The sequence below is a fragment of the Electrophorus electricus genome, chromosome 14, assembly GCF_041902795.1.
Source record: "Electrophorus electricus isolate QZ-2024a chromosome 14, ASM4190279v1, whole genome shotgun sequence".
In the NCBI taxonomy this organism is placed as follows: domain Eukaryota; kingdom Metazoa; phylum Chordata; class Actinopteri; order Gymnotiformes; family Gymnotidae; genus Electrophorus; species Electrophorus electricus.
Genome location: NC_137510.1, coordinates 13734602 through 13761401, shown reverse-complemented (window position 1 = coordinate 13761401; position 26800 = coordinate 13734602). Strand labels below are relative to the sequence as shown.

The 26800-nt window shown below is 38.4% G+C and overlaps 1 protein-coding gene across 1 annotated transcript; it reads left to right on the top strand.

Annotated features, from left to right (window-relative positions):
- Positions 1-17823: 17823 nt before the first annotated feature.
- Positions 17824-26241, top strand: capn7 (calpain 7). The gene is made up of 21 exons (XM_027003022.3): positions 17824-18176; positions 18535-18643; positions 19354-19511; positions 19918-19985; positions 20096-20293; positions 20406-20492; positions 20667-20793; positions 20893-20978; positions 21280-21373; positions 21506-21652; positions 21759-21865; positions 22000-22120; positions 22307-22451; positions 22547-22646; positions 22844-22979; positions 23071-23146; positions 23373-23518; positions 23925-23987; positions 24070-24200; positions 24595-24687; positions 25327-26241. The coding sequence occupies exons 1-21, from the start codon at positions 18075-18077 to the stop codon at positions 25469-25471; spliced, it is 2439 nt and encodes an 812-aa protein (XP_026858823.2). The 5' UTR covers positions 17824-18074; the 3' UTR covers positions 25472-26241.
- The last annotated feature ends 559 nt before the right edge of the window (positions 26242-26800 follow it).

The following is a 26800-nucleotide window of genomic DNA, read 5'->3' as shown; positions in this document are numbered from 1 at the left end:
TTATTACATATAGACATGTGTATGGCATGTGTATAAGATTTATACATACAAGATTTATATGTATTTCATGGTCCTTTAGGCTCAGAATCCAAAACATCAAACCTCAGTGCTGAAGACATTGCAGAAGTGAATAAATCAACCCAGGATTTATTCATACAACTGTGAGCACATTAATACCAGAATGAATAAAACTTGTTTTGGTTTATTGTCTTGTTTTGGTTTATTGTCTTTTATTGCAGGATAACACTAAACCAATAACCTTCAATGGGGATTTAACCTGTATGAAAAACATTCTGTAGGGTAATTTTGAGATGTTATAATAAAATGTCAATCATCCTCATTCACTAACACATGGGAATATCTGCTGCAGGGTTTCCATCACATGGCAGTACCTGCATGGGAGTCACTTTCATTGATGGACTTGTTATTGTGTCTAAATGCCTTTTTAAAAATCCCTTTGCCTATCTATTGTTTGTTTTTAGTACTGTGAATTGCCTGCATTTTCTTGAATTGGAAATTGTGATAGTGGTATTTTTAGGATTTGACAGTGGTATTTTTAGATCTATCTGCACATACAGGCTACTGTCTTCCAAATATTTCACTCACTCAAAGAATGCTGTAGATTCAGTCCCACGCAGAGATAGCAGTGCTTTTAGTTACTTTAATATATATCATCTAGACCCCAGTGACAACTCATCACACATTTTAAAATTTGTATACATCAGATTCAATGCCATAGCAACAGAACTTACCTATAATCAGCTTGCAAGTAGTGATGCAAGCAGTGATCTATCTAAAGGCACTGAAGCGTTAAATCCAGTGCCTTTAGGTCTTAAAATATTAGTTTGACACACAACAGCAATATGTTCTCCTCCTTTCCTTCGTTATGCCGTTGACTTTTTCAGTAAACATTAAACTTAAAATTAGCTTGCGACCCCATAGCCTATGTGTAGTTTTGTAGGGCTCCAACTGTATCACACTAAATCAAGATGTACTACAATACTGGGCACCAAGCTGAGCAACTCCCCAAATGTTTTGTAATTATAATATGCTCAAGTGCAAATGTGTTAACACCTGTGTTCTGTGTGGATATGAATGCTTGTTATTTATTGTTACCACCTGCTTCTTAGCATAAACATCATGATGGGAAGCAAATTTTCAGACCACCAACTAGGAACGCTAAATAAACAGTCTAATGCATAAACACATATGTATAAACACATATGCATAAACATGAAGTGTAACCTGATATGTACATGGATTTAACTAATCATACAGTTTTATTAACTCTACTTACTGCCTCAAAACCCTATAATAAACCATAGCAAATATCCTCATTATTTGTATAGTAGAGATATTTTTGTGGTTAGTTCTTATTATATGACTATGAATAGTTACCCAAGTGTATGTCAAGCAGAAAAGTACTCCCAGTATTTTTTTGGGCCGAAAAGTAAAAAAAAAAAAAGTTACACGCTCAGCTCTCCCCATTCTCATGTGTTCATGCTTTAAGCTGTAGTGAGGCAAAGGTTTAACATAATCCTTGACCACCTGTCTGCTCGCTTTCAATGTTGTTCTTGTCATTGTTAGATGTATCTGTGTCTATTGTTTTTAATGTTAACCATTTCATGTTCATGTTCCTTGTTTGTAATACATGTGAGTGCACATCACTGGAGCTCGTCCACATCACTGGAGCCTGTGCGTCCTGCTCCTCGCCCTTTGGCACTCGGGCCAAACATGTTACACCACTATTCAAAATGTGATGTTTTATGTAGGGGGTGGTATGAAACCACCAAATAATACCGATGAGCAGATAGCCTGATTGGTTGCTACCATGCTGAGGGATGGGGATTTGAAGCCAGCCAACCTACCCAGAGAGTGAGGCCAATCATGGACTCCCAGCCAGGGATCACCAGGGATCACTCAGTGATAGGGCAAGTGTATCTGTGTAGAGTTACAAGATCATAATAGTCTTATTTTTTGGGGTGGCCTCAAGGAGCAGCAGCCGGAGGACATGTTATTCATGTTGCAGGGGGAGCAACAAGCAGGAGGCAGACATGGGTGTCTTATAAGTATATCTTTCTTTATATGATTTGTTCAGGCAGATTCCTGTTTGTCTCTGACAAGCAGGAAACAGCCTGAACAAGCACTCAGTACACCAGGCCTCAGATGACATTGATCAGTGCTCAATTCACTTGCCCGGGGTACACCATGTGTCATGATTGTCCCCTCCCTAGCGTATCTGTCTCCATGGTTTCACTGTCTCATGTCTTGTTTTGGTTCTTCCTTAGTTTAGTTTTCTCCACCCATCATTTGTATCATCTGTCTCGTTTAATTCTCATTAATACATGTACATATACTGTGTGTTTATACAATCTCGTTACTGGTCATTGTTAATCCATGCCTCATTTGTGATCACTTGTATTTGTTGTTTGTTCATATCTCTGCTTGTGTTAGAGTTATTTGTTGTAGTCTGCTTCCCATTTTTCTGTGTTCCCTTTCATTTCCATGCTGTCCGTGTTATCTCTATGACCCTGGACAAGGCCTACAACTTTGATTTTGGATTTGCCCTTAATAAATCTTGCTCTTCTCAGCGAATGCCTCATAATTGCTCCTCGTCACACCATGTATAAGTAGATACTCAAGGGAAGTGTTTATTAGAAAAATCTTTAGACAACCATATAGAATGTTATTTTATGCACCGTTATTACATTTTATAGAACAGCATTAGTCTAGACAAAGGTACATGTCAAATGGAATTTGAAATGAAAGTCTGAAACACAGCACAGAGGAACAGGAGAATTACTGCAAGATGAAATGTAAGGCAAGTGATGCTTTATGTCACTTTGCAGGAAAGGCTATAAGATAAACCATATGGTAACAGAACACTCCAAAGCCTATTTTGGTTCCTTGTTAGGGTCTGGAGTTCCCTCACATTTGGATGGCATGGTGCCAGATAGTAAATTTGCTCTCAGCCATAACTCCAGTTTAATATCTGTTCTCACCAGAGAGCAACCGTTGATGAAGAGTTGCATAGGGCACAAAAGGGTAGGGTTGTGAAGAGTTAAGCATGTTTTAATCCAGATAATTTAAAGAATTGCCTTCATTATACATTTACAAGTGACTTTCTGTTGGTTATTGTAACATTGCTAGTCTCAGAAAAAGTCACTCATGATAAATTGCAAAGATCTTACAAACACCAGAGAAAATGATATAATTGTAAATATAATCAAAATCATCTTCTTTGTCAGCACTGTTATCATTATCATTAAATATGTTGTGATTTAGGCTATTTTATTACTAGACAGGAGCCTTCATTTATGATGATTATGAAGGCTCCTGTCTACTCGGGATAATGTGGTTCTACTATAGTCCACTTGTAATTAGACCTACTATCTAATTATCTCGTTTCCCTTACACTCCAAGCTTTAGTAAAATGCTCCCCTGAAAACATTAAACAGACATCCAGCAAGCTGTCCCATACAATGAAATCAAAAAGGAAAGGGATTAGTACTTTTTTCACCAACAAACTAATTTACTGTTTAAAGCACACATATTCTTTAGCAAAAAGGTAATTCGTGAGAACTCATTTCAACCAAGGAAAAAGGGGGAAAAAAACCACTCACAGGGCTACACTTAAATGTCTGGCCTTTTTCCCCAACTCATTACAGATATTTTGACTTTTTACATAGTTTTTGCAGTTCAGTGCTTAGCTCCAGACTCCCACACCTCAATATAAATCTGCGCATAAAATGACACCATACTGTAGTTCAGGCCAAAGCTCTACGGTGCCAGCACCTCAGCCAAGGCCTGTAAATGATCTTTTACTTCTCTGCAATGTGCATGTATTATGGAAACCATTAAGAAAACGGATACCACAGTCTTGGTATCTTCCTAATCATCATTTCAGTTTACTCTGATCCTTAACAAGCTAAAATGGATTTGCAGTACAGATGTTTCTGTTCAAGAAGATATCATAAATAGTAATTTGTAAGGAGTTTATTTGTTGTCTTTATATGGGTTAGTTGGCCACAACCAGTCAAATACAAAACAGGTTTATAACCAGGATCTGAAAACAGACACATAAGCAAAAGGATTTGCTAGGAAACAAACGTAACAATTACATGACTGTAGATAGATATGTTTTATATTTAATGAAAAACATGGCTGGTCATTACGAGCACTGGAGCCTACCACTAAGGGTTAAAGATGAAGTAGCATCCGTTAACTCTAGGTAAGGTCCAGTAGAGCTTTGGGTTGAAATAAAGTTCCATAATGAGGTGACCAAGGGGTGGAGCTAGTAGTAAAGGTGATGCTTCTTTGAGGCAGAGCCTTTTAATTGGGGTAACTATAGACATGCATCTAGAACACATTTTAGGGAGAGTTAGATGAGCTTTGCAGCAGTCTCTAGAGACTGGGTAGAATCTGTGGAACGTCCCAAGAACTATCTGAAACCCTTCTAGCAGATTGTTTCATTCCTCCTAACTAGACATTCCAAGTCTAACAAAGGTAGTGTTAACTTAATGAATTTGGGACTGCAGTATTTACGTGCATGATAGTACTTTTCTTTAAGCTTAGCAAGCACTCACATGTCTGTGTACATTTATGAACTGCTTCTTTTCTCTGACAGTTTAGTCATCTTATGCACTCATATATTCTCTTTATTTGTATACACTAAGACATTCCACTACTTTGAATGCAGCTCTTTCCACTTCTCTACACATATTTCCTGAGTGGCTCCACAACATCCAGATAAACCTGTCTCTCAGTCTGGTTTCAATCATTTCACTGTTTGTACTGCTTTGAAATATAATGCAATACATTATAATGTAATCTGTTCTTTTTGCCCATTCTTATTGAAATGCAAATTATTTGTGAAGGAGAATCTCTATATTTATTTTGTGGACATGCTTTCCAATTCAGGATTGGGTATACACATGTGTAAATGGTCATTTTATGTTTACTCTGAATTTCTGATGACTAGTGTTACATATAAACTTTCTTTGGCCAGGAATCTGTCTTACCTATATGTATACTTTCCCATATGTGACTCTAAAGTAGAACAGAATTTGACTTTTTTCTTTTGAAACACTTACAGTTTCAGCTAACACTGTGCACTTCTGTTAAATCTTATTCAGTGCACCTAAATTAAAATATTGATAATAATATATATTGCCAGAAATAAAACTTGAAGATGGAATCAATGCTAAGTACAGTTAGCCAATCTCTTGTTCCAATCATGCACCATAAATTCTGATTTCAATATTTGGGTTCCATGGCTAATATTCTTGTAAATACAGAAAGTATTAGTATATGTATATATTTTATGTATTATATTTTTTAATTATTGAGTTAGGAGCTTTCTATTTATTACATGCAAAGACTGTGGAATCTATGAGTCTTCATGTTTGACATTTGAATCTACACACTATAACAAATTGCTTGTATTGCAAGCTGACTGTTGCCTGACTACTGGGGTTTGGTAAGATTTATTTTGTAATCATGCTGTAGTAAATATATCTCCAAATCAAATCTAAGATTACTTAGTTGCTGGCTTTACATAAATGTCTTTAGAAAACCTTCTTTATTGAATTTAATATAATAAAGTAAAAATATCTTATCTTTATCTTTCAGATTGGATTTATTTTTAATTACACATTTAAAATTAAGTAATATCAATTCAAATAAAGTAGACAGGTAATGTTATAGGCACCTTACATTTTCTAATTAACACACATTAATTGTCTCAGTTTTTTAAAAAAACTCAAACAAAAAACAAACAAACAACACCCCATGAGTTCGAATTTGTCAAAATACAGAATCCAACATAGAAAGGCAGTCAAAGAACACATCAAGCAGACCTTTTGAGTTTACTTTTGGACCACATTCAGCCAATGACCACATGATAGAGGAAAAGCAGACTGAAGGAGCCATACTAATTTGCTTTTTTTTCTAGCCCCCTCAAGTGTAACTGTTCATTAAATAGAATCAAGTTTGTTTTCTTCACACCAAAAACGTTTGCTAAAATTGCTGGCAGTATGAATGAGATCTTTATTAATTAGAATTGTCAGGCCAGCTTTCTGCTGTTTTAAGGACCAGAAATTCATTGTACAAGCTGACATACTGTTAGGAAATTCCAATATATGAACAATCCTTCCTATTCCAGAGCAGACTCAGATGGTCTTTTCATGCCTGAGAATGATTGTTTTCTTTTGGGTTATATGAAACCTCCTTGCAACAAATGGTCAGTCCAGCTGCTGATGAAAAGTACAACAAAGTGATGTGATTTCTAATATTGCACTATAGCCCTTGGGCATTTTGATCATTTTAGTTTCTTCAGATTCTGTAGCTCACAAAGTGATTGCATGATTTTATCATCTGTCCAAGAGTGAATAGTTATTGTTTTTGTTTTTTTTTGTTTTTTTTATGATGGAGACCTTGGCAGCACAGCACAAGCCCCCATTATACACTGGTATGTATTCTTGGCTTTAGATTTGTTGGATTTATTTGTTTTCAGTGCATAAACAAACAAAGCACAACCAATTCAGTTTGTAAGCAAATGTATTTATTTATAGGCCTAAAATTTTCACACATAACAGCAAAAAAATTATGCTTGGAAGAGTGGAATTCATGAGATGTCAGTAGGCCAGAGCCAAATAAGTTTTATCTATATGATGGAAAATATAAAGATTCAAATGGATGGACATGTTTATATTCAAGGGATTGAGAGGCAAGAGAGGGCTCACAGATCCCCCTGGCCTCCACAGTGTCCAGGGGGAGGAGAAAAGGCTGTGAACTACACTCTCTAAACTGCTGTATCTCTTTAATACTGCTGTCTTGTCTCTGCTCTTACACACAGCTTTTTATCAGGGCCTGAAGAAGCTCATGCAGGAGGGTCTGGCTGGAGCAGGGAGCTCAGCAGTGAGCCTTCCACTGTACTGCCTGGGTCCCTTGGCATCTCATGACAAACAATCCTGTTAAATACTACAATCATCCCCTTGTTTTTTCTTCAGTGAACTAGGCAGGAAATTGCTTATTTTCTCAGTGTCTTTCTCCTCTTTCTGTGTCTTTCTTTTTCTCTCTCACACACTCCAAAACAAACATTCTTTTTCCTGTATAGTTCATTAAGCTGCATTCCTGCTCTGTGATCCTTGTTAATGTAACATGCTAAGGAATGGTTCTTGGGAATCGTTGATGGAAGAGCTGACTTATAAAAGACTAAACTCAGTTTTACTAACTTTGTGTGAGTGTGTGTTTCTGTGTGTATTCTTTCTCTCTGGTTGGTACTTTACAAAAATTTAAATACATATGTGCACCCTAAAAAGACCAATTCTGGAACTTTCCCAGGATCTGGAGTTACTTCACATGTGGATGGCATGGTGCCAATCTTAATTGCTCTCATTCCTCCAGTTTAGTATCTGTCCTCACCAGAGACCGACATTTGATGAAAAGTTGTATACAATAGGACTGGGATGTGAAGAACTAAGAGTGAGGTTTAATTCTGATCATTTAAAGCATGCCCTTCACTATACATTTACAAGTGACTTTGCTAGTCTCAAAAGCTACATATTTTGAGTCACTCATGATAAGTTGCAAGGATAAGTTATAAACAACAGAGAAAATGATAGTATTAATGTATGTATAATCAAAATCATCATCAGCTTCATCAGCATTGTTAGCATCATCATTAAATATGTCATGCAATTTAGGCTTCACATAAGATGGCTACATCTGATATTAATACTGGGACTATTTATTTAGACCTTAAATAATTTATTTACATTTATTTAGAAGAATCTTTTTTCCAAAAGTATTTGTCTAACCAAAGTAGGAAACAAACATGTAACAACTATAGATAAACAAGTTGTACATTTAACAATCAACATGACTAGTAATTAGGAGCATGGTTATTCAGAATTCCAGGTCACATTTTTCAGTGCTCACTATTTAAGCTTAGTCTTTATTTATTAAGCAACATCTGTTACAATCATTTTTTATTAAATGAAGTTGCTGTACTGACAAATTTAATAATTAATTCTATGTTTATATTCCAAGCAATAGACTTAATAGACTTAATACTATTTAAATCCAAAAACAACAAGTGTCCAAGTCAATGTGTGGGAATGGTTGTTCCCCTGGGAGAAAGAATAGATGCATGTTTCCCTGTAAATGTGAAAACCAAATCAGTGAAGTTCTACAGAAATTCTTACTAAGTCTTATGAAATGCACATGACCTTGTATTTATAGGTTCCACTGAGACTTGCCTTGGTAAGTGTTCTCAAATGTGCAGTTGAGTAATGCCAGGTTTTCAAGAACCAGATGAGAGCCGTTCTCCATGAAAGATGTAAAAGCAAAAACAAGAAAATAACTCTATGTTCCATTTTTCTGAAGTTAATGAATATGCATGTAATGAATATGCATATAGTTGTTCAGTATAGTTAAGCAGTAAAGTTATTTGGCATAGGTAATGTCAGTTAAAGAGGATGAGTCACTTGTATCATCTGTGTCTGTAACAGTAGCATTTAATGGTAACTTATAGCACTTGGTAGCTATTTTAAAATACTTAATTAGTTTGCTTCTATATTGTTTCCCCCACAGGATACTCACATGCCTAAACATGATAAATGGGGTTAGACTATACACATTTTGTACCTGTTTTATCAAACCGATATCTCTGCATTCTGCCAATAAATGTACATTTGGTACATTCAGGTTTGTCAAAACCTATTCTTTATGATTAACTAGTTGTGTGCTTACAATACAGTGTATAGTTGCATGCTTGCAAAGCTAGATTGTATAGACATAGGATGGGTGGTTCAGCACAAATAATTACACATACCATGAAGGACTGTTCCAGCAAATCATAGCCGATAGCAGTCTGGTTTCCACTGCAGAATTTGATGTCTGGAATGGATCTAACCTGTATAAACTCAGCACTCTTGACTTACTTGCAAATACATTTAACAGTAGATTAAACACACACACACACACACACACACACACACACACACACACACACACACACACACACACACACACACACACACAAACATAGAGGCAGTGTAGCAGAGGCAGTACCTTGGAGTTCTTCCAAGACTGCGTTCTGAGGCAGAGTGTGTTGAGTTTTTGGTGAACAGGGAGTATAGGGTGCAGCAGGGACTGCTCCTGGAGGGGAAGTGACCTCTAGTGATCAGAGCAACAGGGTACAGGAGGGACTGCATCCTGAGGAAGAGCACCCTCTGGTGGGGTGCAAGGAGGCACAGAGCACCGGAGGAGCACCAGCTGAGGAGGTGGAGGGTGCAGGAGGAGCGCCCACCAAGGTGCACCAAAACAGCTTTTTGGTGACATATATTATATTAATGCTCTGTTATTTTGCTTAGGAACAATTCATTAGCAATAGTAATGTGATTACTTTTATAACGTTACATTTTTTCTGACTTACATTCTCTGTATGATTGAATGCAAAACCCCAGGCGAGGAGGAGGGGGGATAGAGAGGACACGGGTGCAGACAAAAGAGGAAAACAAAAAGGAGATGGCTGCTTCCAAAATGGTGGGTCATTCTGTCACGGGTGAAGAGCAAACGGCAGTCTCCAACTGAAGAGTTTAAGGAAACAACACTGAACATGAGCGTGCACAAAAAAAATAAAGGAAATAAAGAAAGCCACTTTAACATTAATGACTGACAATTGGGCATACTAACAAAAAGGAACAACAGAACATAACAACACAGGGGTGTCACCGCAATGAGTATGGGGCATGCCTCAACCCCAGAACATCTAACACATGCAACAGAAAAGCACAGCACAAAAGAAAGGGTAATATGCATGCCACCACTGCCAGGTGAAGGCTGCTGGAGGGCAGGCACCATTGCACTCTGCTAAAATGATGGTAATCATCCATGTGTTACAATTGTGGTAGCTAGAGATTAGATTTCAAAATGCTGAGTATTCCTTTAATTGTGCCAATTGTAGTCTTCATCAGAGTCTCTTACAACTACCAAAATGCCAAAGAGCTGTGTTTGTATTGTAACAACCACTGATACGCCCTCTAGCAGATTTTGTCATTCTGCCTCACCAGTACACCGATTTCATAATACTCCTCACACACCTGAAGGACATTACCTGAACCCTTTGTACAGCTCTCTTGGCTTACTGGAAAGTCTATTGTACCTTAGCCGGGTTTCTGGGCTGGTTTTCATGAGTGCTTTTCACTGTTGATCATTTACCCTTTTTCAGGACTCTTTTTTGACTCTACCTTTTACCTGCCTCTGAAACCTCTGTTTGTCCCTGATTGACCTTATTTTTTGTAATAATGTATTCTATAGTCACTCGCACTTGCTCCCCATTATTATCAGGCTTCCTACATGTATATCTTTTTTTTAAAATCCAAAAACTCTCAAAAACCACATAACAATGTAACCAAAAGAACCAGGTGAGCCTGATCTAGCGGGGATTTCTTTCTTGGGATCGAGAAGTGCAAGCAATCAGTACTTTGTGATGACATGTCATTATGACTGAGCCCATCATGTATAACTATTATTTGTCTTGTCCATTCTTGTGAAAGTACTCTTCATGAAGAGGTCTGGGATTGTATCATGTATTAGATATTATATAATCTGTAAATAATCGATACATTTTACTTAATGATAAAATATTGATTTAATTCTTTATTAAATAGTTCCTCCAGACATTGTATTGTGAACACATTAATATTACCATATACAGTCTTGGCTCTAAACTGTACATTCTAAATGGTGAATTGATTTACATTTTTATTTATGGCATTTGGCAGTTGCTCTTATCCAGAGCAACTTACAAAATTGCTATGTAATTTACTCATAGAATGTATTCTAGCCAGTACAGTAGGTTAGAGTTCAAGATACCATTGGACTACAATACTACTGTTGAAATATAGGGCTCAATGCTGATGCCCAGACAGCAATAGGTGCAATAACAAACAATACCCTACTCCAATGTTACTCAACATTGATAAGATTTGATACTACATCATTATTTCAGTATTTGTATTCCAGCCAGAAAGTCATATTTCACTGAGTCCAAGTCAATGTGTGGGGGTGGAATTTTTCCTGGAAGAAAGAATAGATGCAAGTTTTCCTGTAAATGTGAAAAAAAAATCATGTAGTGTAGTCCTACAGAAATTCCTACTAAGTCTTATGAAAAACATGACTTTGTAATCATTGGCATATGATGAAATTGCATGTTCCCATGGATGCCACGTGGTATAGTTTTTAGGATAAGAGAGTCAAACAGTATTCTGTTGTGCACTGTGGATAAGTTGTTGATTAAACATAGTGTATTTAATGTTTTATTTCTCCTCAAATGTAATTACAAGGGTTTAGTTCATACATTCATTCATCTTCTAAACCACTTAATCCAATTTAGCGTCATACAGGACCAGAACCTATCCTGGCAGTACAGGGCAGTACAGCTAGCTCTGGACAGGGTACCAGGCAATCACAGGACCAATCAATCTAACATGACCGTCTTTGAAATGTAGGAGGAAAACACAGTATTCAGAGGAATCCCACACAAGCATAAACTCCGCAAAGGCAGCAGCTGGAATCCATGGATCAAAGCCAGGTCTCTGGAGCTGTAAGGCAGCAGTACTAACCACTACACCACTATGACACCCTCAAGTGTTTAGTTGAACAGAAAGTGATGCTGATTTACAACAAGAGGGCATTCATTTGTAGGGTGTTTTACATTTGTCAAGCATGTGGATGAACCGTAATTAAATAATAATGTAATGATGACATTCTTTCCACAAACTGATTCCTACATCGTTTCACTGGCAACTAACTTATCATTACTAAACATTTTGATATCAGAGAAATACAAAAATTAGTTCAATGATTTAAACAACTGTTTTCTGAGTAGGTACCTAGGTTCAAAGAGGAGTACCTGAAGTAAAGTTCTTTTTGTGTTACATTGTTCACAGACAGTTCAACTGAAAGGTACTTAAAGGTACTGAAAGTAAACAATATAAGTAAAAGCATGTGAGTTTACCACACGATCTTGTTTGCCACAGGGATGACATACAAAATGAATAATTGCATATGTGGATATGTGGATATGTGTGCTGCTTAAACTGTCAGGAAAACATAGATTTAGCTGAATAATTCTTCCTCCCTTCCAGTTGCATCCAACAAACTTTAATATGAAATTCTGGTTGACATCCTGCTATTATTCTTAAACAGTTTTGCATAGACTTTTCTATTATTTGGAGTTCATAGAATAAACATTATTTTAGTGATTATAATCTCACTTAAGAGCAGATTTTTTTTTTCTCACTGTTCCTTTCCGTATATATGTATTGTTGCATACTTGCAGTCGCCAGACCACGCACTCTGACAGATGTACGCACACAGTCCCCACACTTATTCACTTCTCTATTTAAGCCCATAGGAAAATTCCTCCAGTGCTGCACCATTTCTACTCTTGCGTGTCAACGCCTTGAAAGATTCTGCTAGCTGCTTGTTCACTGTGCCTGTGTGGATTTCAGTAGATACCCTCCTGACCCACACTCGCATTTCACGCCATGCTTACCACGGTCACACTATGTCATGTCTTCCACAAGAACTCAAAACTCTAAGGACTACCCATAAACATCTTATTCGTTCAGTTACCTGATTTATAATAGCATCTGTGTCTTGTTTTCCCTGATGCATTTCCGTATATAAGTCCATACCGTTAATTTAATAATTTTGAAGTCTCATTTGCCTAGCCTTTCGCGTCTGAGCCGTGTATATGCTTATTCTACTCTGTATTCTCGGATATTTTTATCTGTTTCCCTGGATTTTGCTTTCTTGTCTGCCCCATACTGGCGTTGGATAATACTGCTGTGTTTTGGAACCCTGTAATATTAAAGTAATCCTGTTTGACTACAGTCAACTCCGTCTCTGTGCCTCACTACCTGACACACTACTTCTTAATTCTTTTCATGTTTTTTATTCGCTGTAATTCATATGGGCCCAGTTTGATCACTTTGTAGCACTGACTTTATATGAGGTTATAATATATGTCTGCCACGAAAGCTATAAAAACAAAAACAACAAAAGAACACTATTTTTCCAAAATTTCTGAAGTTAATGAACAACTATGCATATAGTTGTTCAATATAATTATACAATAAAGTTACTTGGGGTAGGTAATGTTGGTTAAAGAGGATGAGGTATTTCTAACATTTGTGTCTGCAACAACAGCGTATGCATGGTCACTTATAGCACTTGTCAATTATTAGAATATTTATTGCATAACATTTTAGTGGCAAAAATATACTTGTTGAATGTGTATAGTTCTAACTTAAATAATTTTGAAATTCTGTAAATAATTCCAAAATTTTGTTTTGAGTATTCACATAAAATATACTGAGCAAGCTTTATAGTTCATATATAGTTGGCAGCAATTTTAAAATAATGTGTTCGTTTGCTTCTTTACTGTTTCCCTCATAGGCCTAAATCTCTCACATGATTAATTATGATAAATGGGGTTAGATTATACATGTTTTGTACCTATTTTATAAATCCAACATCTCAAAGCTGCATTCTGCCAATAAATGCACATTTGGAGCTAAAACATGAACAGATTTGTGAAGACTATTCTTTATGATTAACCAGTTGTGCTCTTACTATTCACTGTATAGTTGCATGCTTGCAACTCACTGAATGTATAGGCAGTGGGTTGTTCAGAACAAATATTTACACATACCAAGAAGGAATGCTCTAGCAAATTGTAGCCAATAAAAGACTAATTTCCACTGCAGAGTCTGATATCTGGAATTGATCTAACTTGAACAAACTCAACTTTCTTTCCTCACTTATAAATACATGAGTAAACATGCATGCGCAGACACTTCAGACATCTGTAGTTGAAAATGTCTAACCTTGGAATGAGCATTATATGCAGGTCAGTGTGTGGAACTATTTTACAGTGGCCTCTCAAACTTAAAATGGCAGTAAGAGTTCTACTTTTTGGACTACTTTTTCATCCTCTTTGGACTAGTTCTTTCCATCCTGTGTTATGTAATACAGTATAGTTACTATTTTACACAACATTAATTATTCTTTGCACTCATACAACTGAATATGTCCTCAATTTTGTCATTGAAAGGTCTATTATTGCAGTCCTCATCATGTATAAGCTTACCCTAAGGCCTTCTTCAAATAAATAAATGCGTCTTGTGTATTAACTGCTTAAACTTCTCATGGAATAGAATTGACAGCTGAGTGAACATCACGGAGTGTGCCATCTATTTAGAGCATATATACAGCCCCATGAGACTCCACTATACTAAATGGTGCCACACTAAGCTTTTTCTCAAGTATAGAAAAGCACTTATTACTGCTTGAACATCTTATCTTTCAACCTTAAGAGAAAATACCAAAAATAATCCTAGATTTCTTTTTAGTACAATTGCACATCTAACTAGGAATAAAACTGACACCAATGTTCAAATTACAACATCACACAGTAATAATAAGTTCATGAATTTCTTTAATGAGAAAATTAAGCACATTAGAGATAACATTAAGAGTGTTAACATGACATTGGGTAGATACTTAGAGATCATAATAACCAAGCCAAAAATGACTCTAGAATCCTTTACACCTATCCATGAGCCAGAACTTACATCTCTGATCTCGCACTCAAAACCTCCACTTGCTTACTAGATTCACTGCCCACACACTTTCTTAAGGAAATACTACCTGAAGTAACCAAACTTTTACTAAATTTAATTAACACCTCCTTGAACCTTAGCTATGTTCCTAAATCATTTGCAGTAATCAGACTACTTATCAAAAAATCTAACCTCGACCCATGTCAGCTGGCAAACTACAGGCCTATCTCAAACCTTCCATTTATTTCCAAGATGTTAGAAAAAGCTGTAGCTCAACAGCTAAGCTCATATCTGAATCAGAACCAGATATATGAAGTCTTTCAGTCAGGATTTAGGCCTAATCATAGTATGGCAACAGCACTAATTAAAGTAGTTAATGACCGGTTGTTGGCTTATGATCAGGGTTATGTCTCTTTGCTTATATTGCTTGATCTGAGTGCAGCATTTGACACTATAGATCACAACATTTTACCAGATAAACTCGATTGATGGGATTAGGGGAATAGTCCTTTCCTGGTTTAAATCTTATCTAGCTATGGTGTCCCACAACGATCTGTTCATGGGCCTTTGCTTTTTTCTTTATATATGCTACCTCTAGATGACATTATACATAAAAACTGTGCTAGTTTACACTGCTACGCTGATGATACTCAGCTATATGTCTCAGCCAAACCAGACAACATAGTATCTTAGTATTATTCAGGTATGCATAAAGGACATCAGACACTGAATGTTGAGGAACGTTCTCTCACCTAATCCTGACAAAACAGAGGTGCTTCTATTATGCCCACAGACACCTAGGTCCTCACTCTCTAATTACTCAATGATCTACAATGGTCTCCCAATCACATCTTCTCTAACATTTAAAGATCTTGGAGTTATTATGGATCCCAATCTCCTGTTTGAAGCTCATGTAAATAATATTTCTAGGGAGGCCTTTCTCCACTTTAGGAACATGCTCTCCTCTCATGATGCAGAAAAGCTAGTTCAAGCATTTGTTACTTCAAGATTGGACTACTCTAATGCCTCACTATCTGACTGTATCATTAAGTGCCTAAACTAGCTCCAGCTAGTTCAAAATGCAGCAGCCAGAGTTCTTACTAGAACTAAAAATTTGATCACATCACTCCTATCTGAGCTACTTTACACTGGCTCCAAGTAAAATGTAGTATTGATTATAAAATAATTCCAATGACCTGCAAAGCACTGAAGGGTCTTGCCCCACAGTACCTTAGAGAACCTCTAGTGCATAACAATCCACCATGTCTGCTTAGATCAAAAGGTGCATGCTCTTTAGTAGTACCAAGAATAAGAAAATCAAGTACCAAGAATACTGCAGCGGGCAGAGCCTTTTCCTATAAAGCTCCCACACTATGGAATAACCTTCCTGTAAATGTTCGAGACTCAGACACAGTCTCAATATTTAAGGATAGGCTGAAAACATCTGTACAGTCAGGCATTTTATTAACTACTTTTATTAACTACTAAAAGTGTAGATCTGGGGGTCCATGGGCATTGAGAGTTATGGTAAACCTGGATATTATGATGCTGTTACTTCACCTCTCTGTTGTCACTCAAGTTTGTTGACTGAGAGCAGCGGAGTGCGATGTTTCAGGGTGCCCTCATGCTTGTGTTTCCTTCTAGCTCTATTCTTTTAGCTGTGCTGCCATAGCTAGATCTGCCGGAGTCCATCTTTGCACATTATAATTCCCTAACTTACACACCCTCATACCTGGACATGCCTAATAATTTAGTCTCTCTTTCTGCTAAGATACATCTACCCCTGATGTCATTATGTTACTGAGCCTCAACCCATTTCAGCTGCCATGGCTCCTCGCACCACCCCCTGATGTCTCCTGCTGTAGCCCACCACACCTCCACCCTAGCCAACTAGTTCTCTGTTGCGTTTAATGGACATTCTCTTGCAGGATGGGTTTCATACACATGCACACCATCAGGACAAGACTAGGACCTCTAGGACCTCTAGTCAGCTACATGCCATAAATTTAAATGTAGAAAATTAGATTAGACATTAATTGCTTATTTTTTCATTTTATTATTTTTTTCTTAAAATTGTTACTATTGTGGTGACTGTTATTGGCCAGAGAGGGATGCCCCCCCTTTGAGTCTTGGTTCCTCTCAAGGTTTCTTCCTTATGCTCTATGGAGTTTTTCCTTGCCACTGTTGCCCTTGGCTTGCCCACTGGGGGCTTGGACTTGGACATTTGTAAAGCTGCTTTGTAAAAAGCGCTATATAAATGCATTTTGATTTTTGATTTTGATAAATATTTACCCAAACGTCACTGAGTGTGGCATCTATTCAGAGCATACGTACAGCCCCATAATACTCAACTATGGGTGGGATATCTTGGAGAGTCTGGGGTGCCACAGCTTTGGGGCATATTTCATCACCAGCATCATAAATAAGATCACGAAATTTGGCAGTCTATTTGATCATAATATATTGGATCATAATCCTAATCTAGTGTGGCCCAAGGACATTTGACATAAAGGTTTGGAGCTCATTACTTTTCTGCAAGGCAACCAGACATTTCAGTTTTAGATGAAATTTAGTTGAAATATTTGATCTTTGATCCAAAACCACCTGTTAACGACATGAGGAGTTTTGTCAAATAGAATGAGTTTTTCCTACGAGAACTAGTCAAAATAGTCTATAGTTGGTTTAACTGAAAAGGGGACCTGTATGTAAAGTAGCCCAGTTGTAGTTCAGAGGCATTACCACCTGTTCCATCCAAAGAATAGTTAATTGAGGAATGGTTTCCTGAGCTATAGGGCCATCTACTGTCTATTACCCAGACAAAACAGAACCAACGAAAGCGACATATTATTTTAGTAAATCAAATAACCATCGATGTGACGAGGCAAGGTTACTCACTTTATGCTTTCATTCAAACCTTCTGTTTTAGTTCAGTATAATTACAATAAATTCACGTTTTTCAGAACATATTACATCTTGGTACCATCAGCGTCCTGAAATTATAATTGATGGTAGAACTACGACGTTTCTTCATCAGCTCTGCAAGAAAAGTGCTTCTGAAATTTCCCTTTCTATAGTATGGATTTCCAAACATTATGCAGTGTTGGTGACATAGAGAGTATAGAAGCCCAGTGTAAGTTCTTTGGCCGATATCTCTGATGACAACTCCGAGAAACGCCCACCTAACCGGAAGTGGAAATGTTTGTAGGCTTGAAGTAGGTAGCCTAGTTTGTTTTATTCCAGCCTGGTACGGTGTTTTTAACGGTGTAGATTTTCGAGATCTTTTCATCACTTAACATTTAATAAAGTGGAATCTTACGCCAACAGGCTTGTATTCAGTGTCTGGATTTGCTAGAATGGAAAACTTAGAGAGCTAGAAACTGGAAAGTTGCTTAGCTAGCTAGCCTGCCATAGAGGGCATTTGTGTTCGGAAATAGCAAAATGGATTGTAGCGCGCTGGAGCTTGATGCTGTCAAATTTGCCAAATCAGCGGTGTCTCACGATCAGAAAGGAAAATATAATGAAGCGATTTTCTTCTACAAGGTAAGTTCTGAAACTGTGTTTGATTAAACAACAGATTACGTAATTGGGTAGTTTGCAAGGCTAGGCGTTTGGTTGAGAATTCTGACACTTAAGCTAACGTAGCTAGCGATAGCTGTCTCGAATTAGGTTCCTCAACCAATCAGTCAACCAGCCATGTTGAACCCTGTCACATGTAACGGGGATGTGATTACGATTGTTGCCATTGGATTGGCATTTCATTGTTAGAAGTTTACAACAGACAACAACAGCAAATCATCTTTAAAAACATCTTTATAAATATCTGGTTATATACCACTATCAAAAGTCCAAACTTGAAATGGTCTTTATTTAGTAATAATTTTTTTTTTTTCCACGGTAGGAAGCAGCCCAGGCCCTGATCTATGCTGACATGGCAGGCTCCAAACTGGAGAACATTCAAGGAAAAGTAAACGAGTACCTGGAACGTGTACAAACTCTTCTCAACGCTGGTCAGTTCTCTGAAATATTGTAATGTAGTAACATTAGTTAGAAGGGTTTGCTGTGTCTGTCACTGTCATGACTGGTTTCACCTTCTTGGGAGGAAACTTTCCATGGCTCATGCTCCAGTAATGCATATGTCATCTATACTTGGTTTTGGTGTGGGTGCGACTTATGCGAGTGCGTGGAACTATCATCATGTTTTTAGACAAACCTTTTTGCAAGTTGTAGTATTGTTGTCTGGTTGTGTTGCTGTTGTGAAGAACACTTGACCTTCTCCCTGTTTCCTTTTGTTATATTTTTGTTATATGATAGCCCAGCCACAAAATAAACAACCATGACTCATTTTTATTAGGCAATAAACAGTGATCTTCATTTTGTAATTAGGCTAACCAAGAAGTGCTGCATACATCTCTTTTTAATGTGTGAATATGTGTACAGTGTAGAATGGATTGTTAATTATATTGCACTCTATGTGCGGTTGATGGCTTTATCTGGTGTAATAGGATAGTTACTTTACAGCTCAAAATTGTGTAGTTTTATCTACTCAGTGACTGATATTAACTGATATTAATTGGACATTAAAAAAGAGCCATAAAAACAAATAAGAAAAAAGGGAATTTAAGTGTTTTTTTCCCCCCTTACTATTTCAATATCTGATGTCCTCATTTGATCCTGCAATTCCATCAAAAATACTGAAACACTGATCTCCCTTTATCAGTTCAGGCCCAAAGCAGTGACCCACTGAAGAGCAAGCACCAGCTGGACCTTGAGCGGGCATACTTTTTGGTGACCCAGGCCTTTGAGGAGGATGAGCAGGGCAACAGTGATGAGGCCATTGAGCTTTACACTGAGGCTGTGGAGTTGTGCATACAAGCTGTGAGTCATTGTGTTCGAGGAAAAGTTCTGTAAAGGAGATGTAATGGAGATGCCTCTAGTATGAGGGTGAATTCATACCTTTTTTTGTTAAAAGTTCTACAATGTTAAAAAAAAACAAAAAACCAGGAACACCAGCACTGTTTATTTCTTTTGTTTGGCATGATGGATCTTAGGCTTAAAATAAACCTTAGCCTGGTACATGAAAATGGCTGCCCTGGGACTTGTGGCTGTGGACTCCTGAGCGTTGTGGCAGTGGAAACAGTATTTTATACAAGTTAGACACACCCAAAGGCTTTGTGTGTTAGGTCTCATTTGTGATTGAAATGGTTACTGAGTGCTTGCCTGCTGCTAAACAGATCTGTTGTCCTGGTGAACTTTGCACTCTCCTTGCCCCTCTGTCCCACAGTCCAATGAGACCTTAGATCAAGCACTGCAGGGCAAACTGAAGCAGCTGGCCCGCCAGGCACTAGACAGGTGTGTGCTCACAAAAATGCTGATATGCTGTACCTCGGTCTTGTGTTGGCTTGCTGTTCATATCTTACTGCTACCATGTTTTCATTCTTCTCCTTGTTTGTGTATTTTAGGGCAGAGGGGCTGAAAGACTCTCTTTCTAAACCCATAGCTCTGGACAAGCCCACTGTCAAAGCCACTGCTCCTGTGAGGCAGTACCTGCCCCTGGGTCCAGACTTCTCCCTCCAAGACAGGCCCCAGCCAGTGCGGGCAGTGCAGTCCAGTGAGCCGCAGGGCCAACGTTACACGGTCGAGGAGATAGAGGTGCTCAGGTGTGGTCGGCTGGCTCCTGATTTTTATATGCCCAAATGTCGTCTTTTTTTGTTTTTTGTTTTTTTTTGGACATGGCTTCTCATATCCACTCTTCTGCTTTGTGTATTGAAGGAAGACTTCCAAGATCAATAAGATTGAATATGTACCATTCATGAATGTTGACCTGAGGGAACGCTTTGCCTTCCCTGTTCCATTTTCGTGAGTTCTTTTTATTTTCTTCTTTTTAATTTTCAGAGAAGCAGTGACATGGTCTGATTTAAACTTACCTATCAGAACTATTATATTAATTTGATCTACTAAATCTACTTATTTATTGACAAAGAACTGTTTGAAAAGCTGTAGTCAAAAGGGCTATCATTTGTTGATCCGAAGGGACAAGTTTGGGAAATTGGCGCTGTCCCCTAAACAGACAGCTGTCTTCTCTCGCTGGGTCCGTCCAGATGACATCTGCAACAACCCCACCATGATTTTCACTGTGTCCAGCTTCAGCATCAAACAGGTGCCATGGTTTTCTGCTCTCCACAACATTGATGCTCTTTAGAAGTTTTGAAATAAACTGTAAATGGCTGAATAGTAATGTTATTTGTTAAAATTGCAGACGGTAGTGTCAGACTGCTCTTTTGTCGCCTCTTTGGCCATCAGCGCAGCATATGAGAGACGCTTCAACAAGAAATTAATCACCAGGTAGAGCCCCACTGCCAGTCACCTGGACTTCTTTTGCCTCATCACAGTTGAATGTCTTTGCTGTAGAGACTGCTATTCAGTGCCATGTGTCTTGGAATCAGTTCCTGTCCTCTTGTGTGCAGAACAGCACACCTGTGCCACTTTAGTCACTTAGAAAAAGACAACAAGTAATTTGTATGTGTGTGTGTTCTATGTTTGTGTTCATTTCTGCATGTGTGTGTTTTTTGTTTTTTTGTTTTTTTTTGTTTCTGTATTTGTGTGTGTGCTTGTTTGCACGTGTGCACGTGTGTATGTTCTACAGTATCATTTACCCACAGAATAGGAGGGGTGAGCCGGAGTATAATCCCTGTGGGAAATACATGGTGAAACTCCACGTTAATGGGGTGCCTAGGAAGGTACAGGCACTCAGCTCCATTGACAAGACCGTTTTACTCTTGAGAGTGTTGCAAATGATCTCTCATTGACCAGTTGTAGTGACCACTTACTCACCAGTGATTAAAAGTGTGTTGTAAATGTTGTTTCTTTAGGTGATCATTGATGATTTCCTCCCAGTGGACCGGAATGGTGAGCTGCTCTGCTCCTACTCAAGTAACCGAAATGAGCTGTGGGTTTCCCTCATAGAGAAGGCCTATATGAAAGTGATGGGTGGATATGATTTCCCTGGCTCCAACTCTGTATGTATGGACCAAGGAGCCTTTGTTTAAGTAAGATTATGGATTAAGGATTGTGAAGGAAGGCTTCGGCCTTGTGTCCATAAGTGTGAATTGTTTTCTTTTGTAGAATATTGATCTGCATGCACTGACTGGTTGGATCCCAGAACGCATTGCCATGCACTCGGACAATCAGTCCTTCAGCAAAGATGACACCTTCCGCATGCTTTTCCAAAGGTGAGCTCACAACCATGTAGAGAGTTACCAATACACTCCCCAGCACTGTATTGCACTACTCTTATCAGAGGCTGCCTTTTTTGATCTGGCCAAGGTTTTGAGATTCAGTGCCCATGTGGGCCCCACTCTCACAGGTTTCACAGAGGCGATGTCCTCATCACCGCGGCGACAGGTGTCATGACTGAGGAGGAAGGGGAAAGGTGGGGCTTGGTGCCCACACATGCCTATGCTGTGCTGGACATCAGGGAATATAAGGTGAGAGGTCATGTTTCCTCCCACTACGCTTTGACAAAATACTTTTCTATTCGGTCTTTCTTTGTTTAAGGGGTTGTGTTTCCTTGGGTGGAGTATTCCTCTGTTTAAATGTATTCCATGTTTTATCCAGAGGAGTCTGATTTCTCTTTTTGCTCTTAAGCATAATTTTATTGTCATGGGCTCCAGGGTAAGCGCTTCCTGCAGCTGAAGAACCCTTGGAGCCATCTTAGGTGGAAGGGCCGTTACAGTGAGCGCGACGAAAAGAACTGGAGCCCAGACCTACTGAAGTACCTCAAGTTTGACCCCAAAACTGCACAGAAGTTTGACAATGGTAAGTGAATGCTGTGTAGTGCTTATCACCAAGTGAAATGGGAAGACCAGATTCCAAAATCAAGAGTCCTGAACTGACCTTGGCCTGTGTTTAAGGTGTGTTCTGGATCATCTGGGAGGACTTGTGCCAGTACTATGATGTCATCTACCTGAGCTGGAATCCTGGACTGTTTAAAGAATCCTCCTGCATACACAGGTCAGCCTCATTAAGTGTCATATTATTACAGGTGAATCATCCTATATCAGGGTGTGTTTGTGGGCTTTTAGACAAACCTTATATCAGAATCAAATTATGGGACAAAGAATAGTTCCTCTGAGGTCAATAAATTGAAGTTGGGTTGAAGTTGCTGGGATGAAGGCTAAATTAACGTGTGGTTTAATGTGTGTTTGTAGTAGCTGGGATGTGAAACAGGGCCCAGTAAAGGATGCCTACAGCTTGGCCAATAACCCTCAGTACAAGCTGGAGTTGCAGTGTCCACAAGGGGGTGCTGCATTGTGGGTGCTGCTAACAAGACACATCACAGACAAGGTACATTCAATGATGAGTTCTACCTTTTGTGTATTGTATGCTGAGTATTTTATTTTAATGTTAACTGCATATTGTTCTATTCACTTTCAAGGATGACTTTGCTCAAAACCGGAAATTTATCACTTTAGTTGTTTACAAGACTGATGGAAAGAAGGTTTATTATCCAGGTAGATATCATAAAATAAATCAAGAAATAGAAGTGTATTAAGTGTATTTATTTTGTGTAAAAGACAAAAAAAAAAAGAGAAAGAAACCTAAGAGAGATGTTTAGTTTTTTGTTTGTTTTTCTTCTTAATTCCAGCTGTTGAGTAGTTTAGGTAGACGGGTTCTTTTGAGAGTGTGTGAGCTCTGGTGGTCCTTCCTTCATTTTCCACTGTGCCTTTGTCCTCGTAGCTGATCCTCCCCCGTATATTGATGGTATAAGGATCAACAGTCCACACTACCTGACGAAGATCAAGCTGACCAATGCAGGAATGCACACTTTCACACTGGTGGTATCTCAGTATGAAAAGCAAAAAACCATCAATTACACACTAAGGGTAACTCCCTCTGTCTCTCGGGCTTTTTCTTTCTGTGTTTCTGTCTCCATCTGTCTTTCTCTTTATGCAACTCTGTCTTTGTTTTTTTGAATAGGTTTATGTGCATGTAGGGATGTTATAAACCATTACATTCAGGTGCTATGTAAAAGAGAGGAGAGAGAACAGTGATGACCTAGAGCTAATTTATATTGGACTCCATAAACATGGTTTCTTTTGCATATAGGTCTATAGCCTGGTACACTCATGCCTCTTGTTTCATGTTTCCTCTGCACTCATGTCTCATTTTGACATGTTCATTTATCTAATGCCTTGAAGGCTCTTTGAGGTCATTTGAGCTAATAAGACCTCAGCTAACAAGCAATATGAACATTTGAGTTTCCAATTAATTTACTGTGTTCCCTCTCAGGTCTATTCGGCGTGCAAGTTTAATTTCTCCAAAATTCCGACACCATTTATCCATACCAAAAGGGTAAGCTTATGTTCTGTTTGAAACAGAATTTGCGAGTGCACTACACTGCTTGTTTTAATGATTCTTTTGTCTGTCTATGTAGTTAAATGGCCAGTGGAAGGGAATCAGTGCTGGAGGGTGTGGGAACTATAAGGACTCTTACAAGCACAACCCCATTTACCAGTTTAACCTGGACAAATCAGGACCTCTGCTGATTGAGCTTCGGGGCTCCAGGTAAGCCTGGCCACCATGTCTTAACCACATACTACTTGGGCATACGTGTGTGTACATTTTGTATACGTTACTATTCTGATGAAGATAAATTATTTGAATGGCCTCATTATATAGGTCATTGTATGATTGTGGGTTTGATCAGAGGCTCTATATCATGAGTCATGTCTTCACAGAAGACCTCATTGTTGATGTCAGAAAAGCAGTTAGCATTCTTAACAAACAAATACACACACACACACACACACACACACACACACACACACACACACACACACACACGCGCGCGCACATGCTCTCACTCACTCACTCCTACAGTGTTTGGGAGCGTAATCTCTGTAATGTGGCGTGGGTTGCCAGCATACGACAGTAAATGTTGTTGGCTTTCCCTGGGCAGGCAGTACAGTGTTGGCTTCGAGATTCTGACTGTCTCCACTGTAGGGGATCCAGGCCCCTCAGGGTTGCAGAAGAAAGGCAGTGGAGATTACAGGTAAAGTACTGCATTTCCCAGTATGGACACAGGAGGGCATGTAGAAGGCTGATTCAGTATTAACATCTTGCTTGTGGTAGGCCAGGACAGAGAATAAGTCTAATATTTACTGCTTAAAAAAGTCATTATGTTCATCAAATTTGCACCGTGTATTTGTTAGCTCAGTTGTACAGGTAAAATAAGTGGCAACCAAACTTAGTAAGCATGTTTTTATATAAAACAGCAGCACAAAGTAAGCACAGAATACCTAGGTCTCACGTGGGTATAATAACCAATTTGTGTTTTTTTACATTGTCACTTCATTTAATTGTTACTCCTTGAGTGTTGTCCTAATCTATTTGCATGACCACGGTACTGTTAATATTTCATGTTAGTGAATAAAAACAAACTTAACATTATGATTTTATTCAGGGTTGTTGTTTGTTTGTTTGTTTGTTTGTTTGTTTGTTTGTTTGTTTATGACTACTGCCTTAGCTAGCACCTTGGCAGTGCAAAGGTTGGACATCATTATCAGGACTCTAGTTAAATGGAATAAATTTCGGTGTGGGGGCTAAACAAACACATAGCCATTGAAAACAACTGATAAGAGTCCTAATACCAACTTGCATAGCTCTTCCTGTCCTCACCCTCTCTTGTCAGGTGTGGGTTCTGCTACATGGAGGTGGACCACATCCCTGCAGGCATCTATAACATCATCCCCACCACCTTCCTGCCCAACCAGGAAGGGCCCTTCTTCCTGGACTTCAGCAGTGCCACCCCTCTCCGGGTGTCACAGCTCCAATGAAGGCTGCCCCAGCAGGAGAGCGAGGAGAGAGAAGCGTTGCCTCATGCCTTCGCAGTGGGAACTCACTTCCTCTCTGCTCTGGACATGCCTACTCTCCCTCCGCCTCCGTCTCTATGACTGCTTCCTGTTGCCATAGTGGGTGGGCTGACCAGACTGTGGTTGCCGTTTGATTGCTCTGGCATGGTACAGTGCATGGAGCAAGTGTGTACATTCAGTAAGGATCAAGCATTGTTCCAAAGTCACACAGAACCACAGCAGTGGTGTTGGTGCATGACTGTTTATTCCTAGAAAGATGTTCTTTACTCAGGAGACTGCAATAAACAACTGGACTTTAACAGAGCTGTATATTACAAGAAGACATGGATGCCGCTGTACAATGGTACATAAATTCCTGTGTAACTCTTCTAAGGACTTTACTTTTTGGTGAGTTAAGTATAGATGACTTTGAGAACTATATGCTGACAATGTAATTATAGCACTCTCATCTAGAATGCATATTATAGTGCTATGAAGGCACTAGTTCACAGATTACATTTTTGTTTCTTGAAATCTAGAGATTTTTCTATTTTTATTAGGTGATCCTTTTCCTTGTGTCTTGCAAGGTGATGCCAAAGCCAAATTAATTTTGGTTTTGAAGTAAGGAGTTTAAATACATAGTACACCTCAGTTAATTGCCTTTTTATGTTTTTGTTTTTTTTCCACTCAGATGTATTTATTTTCAGTGCAATTAAAAGAATGAGGAAGAATCATTAAATTAGATTTTTGGACAACCCATATATGGAACTCTGTTTCTCAGAGCAGGTTATATATGCTCCAAAACCACCAAACAAACTCCAGTTTTGGAAGAATCACATTAGATTACAACAGCAGCCTGCAGCCTCCTCTTTAAAATGTCCATGTGATCCAGAAGTCTTAAGTTAAATACCCATTTTTATGATTCTCTTGCCTTAAGTTCTGAACAACGACACTATTTTAATGAACTAGTTTGGTGACGGAACTACAGTATTATAATTATCTATAATAAAAACTATTGTCACTATGAGAACCAAACACTACCCATTGGAATGACTGATCATCTTGTACCTTAAATACTTGAAAACACCTTGAAAAAGATGCATAGCTATTGGTCCATACAAGTACAGGATCTTGTGTGATGGATAGAAAGCACTGAATATTATTAAATAAACATTGAGTATGAAGAGTTATTACACTAAATAGGTTATATAGAATACCCTTTTGCCTGTGCCCTGGCAAGAGTTGTTTATCACTTTCATGGTCTTATCAGCAACATTTTGTAGCATGGCAGTTTTTCAGTCCAGAATATAGACC